The sequence below is a fragment of the Ursus arctos genome, unplaced genomic scaffold, assembly GCF_023065955.2.
Source record: "Ursus arctos isolate Adak ecotype North America unplaced genomic scaffold, UrsArc2.0 scaffold_2, whole genome shotgun sequence".
Lineage (NCBI taxonomy): Eukaryota > Metazoa > Chordata > Mammalia > Carnivora > Ursidae > Ursus > Ursus arctos.
Genome location: NW_026622874.1, coordinates 51,226,308 through 51,238,340, shown reverse-complemented (window position 1 = coordinate 51,238,340; position 12,033 = coordinate 51,226,308). Strand labels below are relative to the sequence as shown.

Here is a 12,033-nt window from a genome sequence, read left to right as displayed (position 1 = left end):
GAACAGAACATAAAATGGACATTCTCAGATATTTCTGGTGGTGGGACTATAAATTTAATTTTTCTAGAAGGAATTTGGCCATATTTAACAAAATCTTTAAAAATACTTTGTATATTTCTAATGTACATGAATTTCAGTTACCATAGTTAGATAATACCAATCCTCCAACAACATGGTTCAGATATTAGTTATTAAGGTATATTAACTGTGAGTAATTGCATAAAGTACAGATTTAGCTGCTGACTCTTCAGTCTACAAATTACTGTGGAAACAATGCATATCATGATCAGTGATCAATCATGAGTCTTCTTTCAAAGTCTGTTGGGGATTGGTCAGTGCACATCCATTCAAAGAAGCTTGTAGTTGTGCTGCTTCCTAGTCTGTCAGTAATAAACCCATGTGACATTTGAGAAACACAAATTCACGAAAGGGGATTGAACATTCCTTTCTTCACAGAAGAAATAGCTGACCAGTGCCGCCATTTGAAAGACTTTATATATGCAGCTAGATCAACTCAGCAAAGGCTAAACTTAAAAATGAGGAGAGTGGTTATGAGGACAGTGAAAGCACAAAGATTGTGCTAATTGAAATGATGGAAGATTGAAATGATGGAAGGCCATCAATACTTACAAAGCAATATGACCATTCACCAAGGCATAGACTAGAAAGTTATAGGATAAGAAAGCAAGCGTGATTCAAACTACTCATTTTTTTTACAAAGAAATAAAACAATTTAATTCTCAAAGTTTCAAATGTTAACTTACAGCCTACTAAATGTTAGTCTAATTTTTATTGCCTTTCATATTTATAACTGACAGTAAGAATATTTTTAAAGTTTTACCTTTACTTATTCCTTCTTTGTTGCTCTTTCTTTATGCTGATCCAAGTTTCTGACCTATAGTATTTTTCTTCTCTCTAAAGAACTTTCAACATTTTTTGCAAGGCAGTTCGGCCACAAATTTCAATTTTTGTTTGAGAAAGTATTTAGTTCTCCTTCACTTTTGAAGGAAAATTTTGCAGGGTACAGAATTCTAGGTTCGTGGCTTTTTTCTTTCAATGCTTAAGCATTTCACTCTGCTCTCCTCTTAATTGCACGGTTTCTGAGGAGAAGTTAGATATAATTCTTACCATTGTTCTTCCACAGGTTAGTGTTTTTAAAACTCTGCTTCTTTCATATTTTTCCTTTACTCTTTGATTTTCTGTAGTTTGAAAATTATGGACCTGGGTATAGATACTGTTGTTTTGTTTTGTTTTGTTTTTAGTATTTACCCTGCTTGGTGTTTTCTAAGCTTCCTGAGGTTCTCTAAGCTTCCTGAGGATCTGAGGTTTGGTGTTTGACATTAAATTGGAGAAATTCTCAGTCATTATTGTTTCAAATAATTATTCTGTTCCTTTCTCTCTTCTCCTTCTGGTGTTCCCATTATGTGTATGTTATAACTTTTCTAGTTGTCCCACTGTCCTTGGATTGTCTGTTTTGTTTTTTCAGTTTTTGTTCTCTGCTTTTAGGATTCTATTGATATATCTACCTCAGGAATTCTTTCCTCAACTGAGTCCAATCTATTAATAGGCTCATCAAAGGCATTCTTCATTTCTGTGTGATCTCTCTCTAGCATATCTTTTTGTTGTTTTCTTAGGATTCCCATCTCTCTTCTTACATTGCCCATCCATTGTTCTTGCAGGCTGTCTACTTTCTCCATTACAGGATAGGTGTTTTAATCATAGGTGTTTTAAATTCCTGCTCTGATAATTCCAACATTCCTTACATATCTGATTCTGATGCTTGCTCTTTTCAAATTGTGCAAGTGGATTTTTGGTTTTGTTTTGTTTTGCTTTTGGTGTTCCTTGAAATTTTTCTTCATAGACAGATGATGTACCTGGTAAAAGGAACTGTTGTATACAAGCCTTTAACAATGTGGTGAAGTGTGGGGGAAGCACTCTATAGTCTGTGATTAGGTCTCAATCTTTTAGTGAGCTTGTGCTTCTGGACTGTGAACTTTGCAGGTGCTTCTCTGTCTCTCCCCCCGATAGGTGAGACAGGATGACTGGAGTGGGCTGGAGTTGGGTATTTCCCTTCCCTAAGTCAGGTTCTGATAATACCCCAGCAGTTTAGGCTCTGGTTAACTAATTTCTGCTGAGGGCAGATATTGTTAAGAAGTGCAGTGAGCACTGATTTATTTCAAAATGGTTCCATTTTCCTCTTTCTGGCGGTAGTACGAGAAAATATTTCCCTAAGATTTACTGTGAGAACTTGGTTAAACTCCTGGAAGTAAATCTCACAAAATATTTGGGAGCCCCCATTATAACTAGGTCCCCTTGGAGTCTTCAATTCTCAGACTTGTTCCTACTGAACCTCCAGCAATTTGTTAAGTACAGTTAAGTTTTATTTTTTTATTTTTTTATTTTTTTTGTTTCTTTTCCCCTGGAATTGGTTCCCATGGAAGCTGCTGCTACTGAGTCTCTGCTTTTGTCACTGAAACTCCCTGTTATCTGTCAGTCTGTCTTTCCAGTCTTGGGGACTTATTTGTCCTGTTTTTCACCCTTAGAGATCCAAGAAGAGTTGTTGATTTTTCAGTCTATTCAGCTTTTTACTTGTTAGGATAGAGTGGTGACTCCAAGCTCTTTACTTGTGGAAACCCAAACTAGAAGCCAAGTTTTAATGTTTTGACAAAAAAAAAAAAATTAAAGATTATTGAACAATCATAACTTTCCCCATTGGTTATTAAGATTGTTTTGCATAGTTTCAGCTTGTATGGACACTTACCATTTCACACTACCATGCATATAAGATGCTAATTTTGATTTATTAAACATTTTTTTTCAAAAACAATACTTGCTTTTAACTCTTTGATATTAGTTTTACGTCTAATGAAAGTGCTTGTTACATAAAAAAGCTTTATATTTCTTTATTGTTCTGTTACTTTATTGTTTCAGTGTGATCACTGCTTGCCTCTTTATAATGATAAGCCTTTCCGCCAAGGTGATCAAGTTCATGCTTTCAATTGTAAACCTTGTCAATGCAACAACCATTCCAGAAGCTGCCACTACAACATCTCAGTGGACCCATTTCCATTTGAGCACCACAGAGGAGGTGGAGGGGTCTGTGATGATTGTGAGCATAACACGACAGGTAACTAGCAAATCATAGATAACGAATAACAAAGTCTGATTTGGGCTTTGAGGCCCATGTGCCTTATACAATGCACATCATTTTAAATTATGTTATTGCTATCTTAAGAAAGTGTTTTGATACTGTATCATATGATTTCATTCATGTGGAATTTAAGAAACAAAACAAATGAGCAAAGGGAAAAAGAGAGAGAGAAACCAAAAAGTGGACTCTTGACTATAGAGAACAGCCTGATGGTTACCAGAGGGGAGGTTGGTGGGGGAATGGCGTTAAATAGGTGATGGGGATTAAGAACTGCACTTGTGATGAGCACCCAGTGTTGTATGGAAGGGCTGAATCACTCTATCATACACTTGAAAAACTAATATTATACTGTATGTTAACTAACTGGAATTTAAAGAAAAACTTAAAAAAATGATACTATTAGGTTAGAAAAGTTTGTTCATTAAATCTTCATGAATCCAAGTAATTAGGTAGTTTTCAGAAATAGCACTCTAATTTTTGACTCTATCTTTTCAGGAAAGTTGTATTTTTTTAAAATTACAGGCATTTTGATTAAACCATGAGTATATTTTGGAAAACTCAGGAATTGTTTGTTTGAGTATGTATACCCTTAAGTTTCTTTGTGTGACCTTGATCTTCCATTACGTCTGGATTTTCATGTGATGTTTATGTTCGTTCAGATTTGGCAAGGATCCTGGTAATCTGGGAACACCCCCTTTTTTTTTTAAATGATTTTTTATTATATTATGTTAGTCACCATACAGTACATCCCTGGTTTCCGATGTAAGGCTCAATGATTCATTAGTTGTGTATAACACCCAGTGCACCATGCAATATGTGCCCTTCTTACTACCCATCACTGGTCTATCACATTCCCCCACCCCCCTCCCCTCTGAGGGCCTCAGTTTGTTTCTCATAGTCCATAGTCTCTCATGTTTCATTCCCTCTTCTGATTACCCCCCCTTTCTTTATCCCTTTCTTCTCCTACCGATCTTCCTAGTTTTTATGTTCCATAGATGAGAGAAATCATATGATAGTTGTCTTTCTCTGCTTGACTTATTTCACTTAGCATTATCTCCTCAAGTGCCGTCCATGTTGCAGCAAATGTTGAGAACTCGTTCTTTCTGATAGCTGAGTAATATTCCATTGTATATATGGACCACAACTTCTTAATCCAGTCATCTGTTGAAGGGCATCTCGGTTCCTTCCACGATTTAGCTATTGTGGACATTGCTGCTCTGAACATTGGGGTGCATATGGCCCTTCTCTTTACTACGTCTGTATCTTTAGGGTAAATACACAGTAGTGCAATGGCTGGATCACAGGGTAGCTCAATTTTTAACTTTTTAAGGGACCTCCACACTGTTTTCCAGAGTGGCTGTACCAACTTGCATTCCTACCAACAATGTAGGAGGCATCCCCTTTCTCCACATCGTCTCCAACAACTGTTGTTTCTTGCCTTGTCTATTTTTGCCATTCTAACTGGCGTAAGGTGGTATCTCGGTGTGGTTTTGATTTGAATTTCCTTGATGGCTAATGATTTTGAACATTTTTTCATGTGTCTGTTAGCCATTTGTATGTCTTCATTGGAAAAGTGTCTGTTCATATCTTCTGCCCATTTTTTGATTTGTTTATTTGTTTCTCGTGTATTGAGTTTGAGAAGTTCTTTGTAGATCTTGGATACCAGTCCTTTATCTGTAGTGTCATTTGCAAATATATTCTCCCATTCCGTGGGCTGCCTCTTAGTTTTTCTGACTGTTTCCTTGGCTGTGCAGAAACTTTAATCTTGATGAAGTCCCATAAATTCATTTTATCTTTTGTTTCTCTTGCCTTTGGGGATGTATCATGAAAAAGGTTGCTTTGGCCGATGTCGTAGAGGTTGCTGCCTATGTTCTCCTCTAGAATTTTGATGGATTCCTGTCTCACATCGAGGTCTTTCGTACATTTGGAGTTTATCTTTGTGTATGGTGTGAGATAGTGGTCAAGTTTCATTCTTTTGCATGTAGCTGTCCAATTTTCCCAGCACCATTTATTGAAGAGACTGTCTTTTTCTCACTGGATGTTTTTTCCTGCCTTATCAAATGTTAGTTGCCCAAAGAACCGAGGGTCCATTTCTGGGCTCTCTATTCTGTTCCATTGGTCTATGTGTCTGTTTTTGTGCCAGTACCATGCTGTCTTTGTGATCACAGCTTTGTAGTACAGCTCGAAATCTGGCATTGTGATGCCCCCAGCTTTGTTTTTCCTTTTCAACAGTTCCTTGGAGATTTGGGGCCTTTTCTGTTTCCATACAAATTTAAGGATTATTTGTTCCAGTTCTTTGAAAAATGTCCTCGGTATTTTGATCGGGATAGCATTGAAAGTGTAGATTGCTCTGGGTAGCATGAACATTTTAACTACGTTAATTCTTCCGATCCATGAGCATGGAATATCTTTCCATCTTTTTATGTCTTCCTCAATGTCTTTCAAGAGTGATTTATAGTTTTTAGAATATAGGTCCTTTACGTCTCTGGTTAAGTTAATTCCAAGGTAACGTATGGTTTTTGGTGCTATTGTAAATGGGATGGATTCCCTAATTTCTCTTTCTTTGGTCTCGTTATTCGTGTATAGAAATGCAACTGATTTCTGAGCATTGATTTTGTATCCCGCCACGTTACTGAATTGCTCTATAACTTCTAATAGTTTGGGAGTGGCTTCTTTTGGGTTTTCCATATAGAGTATCATGTCATCTGCGAAGAGAGACATTTTGACTTCTTCTTTGCCGATTTGAATACCTTTGATCCCTTTTTGTCATCTGATTGCTGTTGCAAGGACTTCTAGTACTATGTTGAGTAATAGTAGCGAGAGTGCGCATCCTTGTCGAGTTCCTGATCTTAAGGGAAAGGCCTCCAGCTTTTCCCCATTGAGAATAATATTTGCAGTAGGCTTTTCATAGATGGCTTTTATGAGATTGAGAAATGTACCTTCTATTCCTACACTCTGAAGGGTTTTAATCAGGAAAGGATGCTGTATTTTGTCAAATGCTTTTTCGGCATCGATTGAGAGGATCATATGGTTCCTGAGTCTTTTCTTGTTGATATGATGTATCACGCTGATTGATTTGCGAATATTGAACCACGCTTGTATCCCAGGTATGAATCCCACTTGATCATGATGGATAATCCTTTTAATGTACTGTTGGATTCTATTAGCAAGGATCTTGTTGAGGATTTTGGCGTCCATATTCATTAGGGAAATTGGTCTGTAATTCTCCTTTTTGAGGGGGTCTTTGCCTGGTTTGGAGATCAAGGTAAATATTGGCCTCATAGAATGAGTTTGGTAGCTTTCCTTCTGTTTCTATTTTTTGAAATAGCTTTAGGAGAATAGGTATTATTTCTTCTTTGAATGTTTGGTAGAATTCCCCAGGAAAACCGTCCGGGCCTGGAGTTTTGTTATTTGGAAGGTTGTTTATCACTAACTCAATTTCTTCATAATTAATTGGCCTGTTTAAGAAATCAATTTCTTCCTGTTTCAATCTTGGTAGTTTGTAGGTTTCCAGGAAGGATTCCATCTCTTCCAGATTGCTTAGTTTATTGGCATATAGCTGTTGATAAAAGTTTCTAATAATCCTTCCAATTTCAATGGTGTTCGTCGTGACCTCCCCTTTTTCATTCATAATTTTAATAATCTGGGTCCTTTCTCTTTTCTTTTGGATAAGTCTTGCCAGTGGTCTGTCAATTTTATTGATTCTCTCAAAGAACCAGCTTCTAGTCCTGTTGATCTGCTCTACTGTACTTCTGGTTTCTGCTTGATTGATTTCAGCTCTAATTTTGGTCAACTGCTTCCTCGTGCGTGGATTAGGCCTGTCCCTCTGTTGCTGTTCCAGCTTCTTGAGGTGAGAATATAAAAACTGCATTTTAGATTTTTCTATTCTTTTGAGTGAGGCTTGGATGGCTATGTATTTCCCCCTTAGGACTGCCTTTGCAGTATCCCATAGGTTTTGGACTGTTGTATTTTCATTCTCATTGGTCTCCATAAATTGTTTAATTTGATTTTTGATTTTCTGGTTTATCGAGTCATTCCTGAGCAGGATGGTTCTTAGTCTCCAAGTGTTTGAGTTTCTTCCAAATTTTTCCTTGTGGTTGAGTTCCAATTTCAGAGCGTTGTGGTCTGAGAATATGCAGGGGATAATTTCAATCTTTTTGTATCAGTTGAGACCTGTTTTGTTTCCCAGAACATGGTCTATTCTTGAGAATGTTCCATGGGCATTAGAATAGAATGAGTATTCTTTGGTTCTGGGGTGTAGTGTTCTATAGATATCTATGAGGTCCAACTCATCGAGTATGGCATTCAAAGCCTTTGATTCCTTGCTTAGTTTTTGCTAGGGTGTTCTGTCTATTTCTGATAGTGGAGTGTTGAGGTCCCCTACTATTAATGTATTTTTATTTATATGTCTCTTTATTCTGGTTAAGAGTTGGCTTGTGTATCTTGCTGCTCCCCTGTTGGGGGCATATATATTTATAATTGTCATATCCACTTGTTCAATACTTCCTTTAAGAATAATATAGTGCCCTTCTGCATCTCTAACTATAATCTGTAGTTTAAAATCCAATTTATCTGATATGAGAATTGCTACCCCAGCTTTCTTTTGAGGTCCATTTGCGTGAAAGATGGTACTCCATCCCCTTACTCTCATTCTGAATGCATCTTTGGGTTCAAAATGAGTCTCTTGTAGACAGCAAATGGATGGGTCATTTCTTTTTATCCAATCTGCAACCCTGTGACATTTATGGGAAGGTTCAGACCATTCACATTAAGACTGAGTACTGAGAGATATGATTTTAATGATGCCATGTTGCCAGTAAAGTCTTTGTTTGTATTGGCTGTGACTTTCTGTTCTGTATCACTCTTGGGGCCTTTTTACTTTTATAGAACCCCCCATAATATCTCCTGTAGGGCTGGTTTCGTAGTTACGAAATTGGTTAATGACTGGCGATTCTGAAATGTCTTTATTTCTCCATCAATTCTGAATGACAGCCTTGCTGGATAAAGGATACTTGGCTGCATGTTTTTCTCTGAAAGAGCTTTAAATATGCTCCCCCAACCCTTTCTCTCATTCCAGGTCTGTGTAGACAGGTCTGACATAATTCTGATGCCTTTGCCTTGGTACGTGAGAAATTTCTTTGCCCTGGCTGCTTTCAATACTGTATCCTTGGATCTAATATTTGCGAAATGCACTATGACGTGACGTGGTGTAGGTTTGTCGTGGTTGAGCTTGGGAGGGGTCCTCTCTGCCTCTTGGACACGAGTGTTTGTTTCCCTCGCTAGATTAGGGAAGTTTTCAGCTACAATTTGTTCAAATATCTCTTCTAGACCTCTGTTTTTCTCCACCCCCTCGGGGATGCCGATGATTCTAACAATGGATCGTTTCATTGAGTCAGTAATCTCCCGTAACCTACATTCGTGGGCTTGGATTTTTTTAAGAGCAGCTTCTATTTTGGTTTTTCCCTCTATTAACCCATCCTCCAATTCACTAACCCATTCCTCTGCTTCTGTGACCCTGGCCATCAGAGCCTCTAGTTTTGCCTGCATTTGGCTCATAGAATTTTTAATTTCTGTCAGATTTGCTCTCATTTCTGTCCTTAGGGATTCTATATTCTCAGTAACCTTTTCGTTAATACTTTTTTCAATTCTACTCATCTTTTTGACCATCGTTACTCTGAATTCCATTTCTGATAATTTGGTTACATCCATATCCATTATTTCTGTGGCATAGGCCACAGACTCACTGTCTTTTCTTTGGGGGGGGGGGGCTTCTCCTTCTTGTCATTCTGATGAGTAGAGGTTGCGGGGTTGTCCAGAGCCCAAATTATTGACTGGGTCCCAGGCCGTGCCCCTTGTTTTATAGGGATCTTAGAGATGTGGGCTTCTTCTTTAAAGATTTTATTTATTTATTTATCTGAGAGAGAGAGAGACAGACAGTCAGCAAGAACAGGAACAGAAGCAGGGGAGTGGGAGAGGAAGAAGCAGGCTCCCTGTGGAGGAGCCCGATGAGGGACTCCTTTCCGGAACGCCAGGATTACGCCCTAAGCCGGAGACAGGCGCTCAATGACTGCGCCACCCAGGCATCCCGGGTTGTGGGCTTCTTGATTTTTCAGCCTGCCTTCTGTGTTCTGGGGGAGGGGCCTGCCGCGCAGATACTCAGGCAACCCTGTTTGGGTAGAGTCTCCATGTCCCCTGCAAGGGGGGATGGGGATGGGCACGCTGTGAGCTGGTATTTCCAGGCTTTTATTCTCTGGCGGCTTTCCCTGGCGGTCTGCTGTGCCTCTTCTGAGAGTCAGAGCAGCAGAGGCTTAATTGTCACAGAACAGAGGGATTGTGGCCCATTCTCCACTGATGTTCTGGCCACTTTAACTCTGTTACTGTTGGTGCTGTTCAACCCTGCAGCATCCCCGGATGTGCGCCCTCACTTCCAGGGCCGGCGTGTCTCTGTTCTTTGTGTTTCTAATGCCGCCAGCCGCCCTGCGCGCTCCCAGATCTCCCGGTCTCAGTCTATGCCCGGTGAGCACACCGGGATTCCGGAGTTCCATGAGAAGCCTGGTGGCACGCGCACCTGGTTCTGGGTCTCAGTCTGCTGTTTTGCGGGTGCCATCCGCGAGTCCGCCCGCTCCCCCGTGCAGGTGGCCCACCATCCGCCCCGCGCGCGCTCTGGGAGCTCCCGGTCTCAGTCTGGATCCCGTGAGCGCACCGGGATTCCGGTGTTCCGCAAGAAGCCTGGTGGCATGCGCTCCCAGCTCACCGGTCTCAGTCCGCTCTCTCGCGGGTGCCGTCCGTGAGTCCGCCCGCTCCCCCGTGCAGAAGGCTGCCATTTCCCCGGCGCCCGAACGCGGCGGCTCCCTCCTCCTTCCGTTTATCTTCCGATATCTGTGCACGGTTTACAGCTCCCCTCTTCGTACCTCAATACTCAGCGCTGGAGATGTTCATTTGTAGAGATCCAGATGTATCTTCCTGCGTCTCAGGCTGATTCCGTGGTTATTTAGGCTGGTCTGGTACCTATCCAGCTCGACTCAGGGGACCGGCTGAAAAAGGGGTCCCCTACTCCTCCGCCATCTTAACTCTTCCGGATCTGGGAACACTCCTTTTTAAAAATGCTAATTAAATGCACAAGATGAGTACCGAAGTCTTGTTCTAAAAGCATACAGCATTTTGACTCATCATTGAAGATTACTACTCTCTGAAGGGCTGGTATATTAAAAGCAGAAATAGGCAATATCTCAATTTGTAAAATATAATGGCCCAAGTCTGATGGATTTGAAAGTATACCACTCGGAAGCATGAATAGATTTACTAGATAATTATTGATGACCTAAAATGTCACCAGAACTTGACTAGGTGCTGGAAATATAAAGACGAACAAGATATTGAATTTTCCTGTCTTTATGTGGATTATTACATAGTAGGAAAGGCAACTATTAAAAGAACAATTACAAAGTTGTCCGTTGAGTGCTAAGATAGGGTAAGTGCAGTAGGAGTTAATCAGGTGAAGGAGTGAGAGGGAGAGGAATTAGGGGGGTGTGACAAAGGTCTCTAATAGAAACAGGTGTGCAGTGGCCTAGAGGAGAGAGGAACATGGCACCCTGAAAGAACTGACAGAAGGACAAGTGGAAGATTGTAAGACAAGGTGCTAAGAAGGAAAGCAGGGGTCTGATCTAGAAGGCTCTGTGAACCATGGTAAAGAGTTTGGCTTCTATTCTCAGGTTAATAAATACCACTTAAGGGTATTTTACAAGAAAGAGACATAATAAGTTTTATATTTTTGAAAGGCACATCTGGTTATAAAGTAGAGAATGGATTGGAGAGGGCCAGAAGTAGTTTGGGATACTGTGGTCGTCCAGCTAAGAAATAATGTTCGAGTACATTTAAGATGGTGTGGATAGAGAGAAGTGGATCTAAGAGATATGTGGAGTGGAAAGTGATAGCATTTTCTGAGCAAAGTGTAGGGTGTAAGTAAGGGAAAGGGAGAGTTAATCCTAACATTCCAGTCTGAGCAACAGAGTCAATGTTGGTGCCAGCCATTGAGACAGAAAACACAAAAGGATCAAACCTTAGGGAGAAAATGATAAATTCTGTTTTGGAAATGTTCACAGTATTTCCAAGAGACATAGGAGGAACTCTTCTGGGCAATTGGAAATAGTTCTGAAACTCATTTCTTAAGAAAAACCTTATTGTGATGCTTCAGAATAGATCAGTATCATCTATATACTTTAGTGATATCTTATGCTTATCACAATTTGTAAGTGCATATTTGTTCCTGTAATTATTTAATTAGAACTCATCTTACCCACTAGATTGTAAGAAAGCTCTGTGAAAGGGGTACAATGTGTATTATGCTTGCTACTGTATTTCTCAGCACTTAGCACAGTGTTTGAAACATGGTAATCACTCAATAAATGTTCATTGAATGATAAAGAAGAAATTTCTAGATTAGAGATAGAAATTCAGGTGTCATCAGCATATGCAAATATAAATATTCTAGCAATACTATAAATTCATCTAATTTTTAATTAGTCCATGGCCAATATCTATCAGAATGTGTTTTTCTTTGATTAAGTTATTTCTATAGTCTCCTGATATTGAGCCAACTTTAGCAATATTTGAACAGAGTAGAAAACATAATGTTTAAAGGGGAATTGATAGTCTTGAGTTTTAATTCAGCTTATTCCAGTGGTCTTATATGCTACTCACATTTACTTTAGAATCCCCCTACAGTTTAGATTTTTTCTTGTATATAATGGCAAGAGAAAATTTCTAAATAATAAATTGTAAACTACAGGAATTACCTCTTATTTCTAATATATCCAAACATAGTCAATTTCTATTTTGCTATTTGAAATAAAAAATAATGGCCATAAGCAGAGAAACATTTG

The 12,033-nt window shown here is 39.4% G+C and overlaps 1 protein-coding gene across 1 annotated transcript in view; it reads left to right on the top strand.

Moving 5' to 3' along the window:
• USH2A (usherin) overlaps window positions 1–12,033 on the top strand; it is a 676,313-nt gene that overhangs the window by 97,102 nt on the left and 567,178 nt on the right. The window contains exon 10 of the mRNA XM_026517347.4: window positions 2,932–3,127. Coding sequence (XP_026373132.2) covers window positions 2,932–3,127 — 196 coding nt within the window. The remainder of the gene's footprint in view (window positions 1–2,931; window positions 3,128–12,033) is intronic.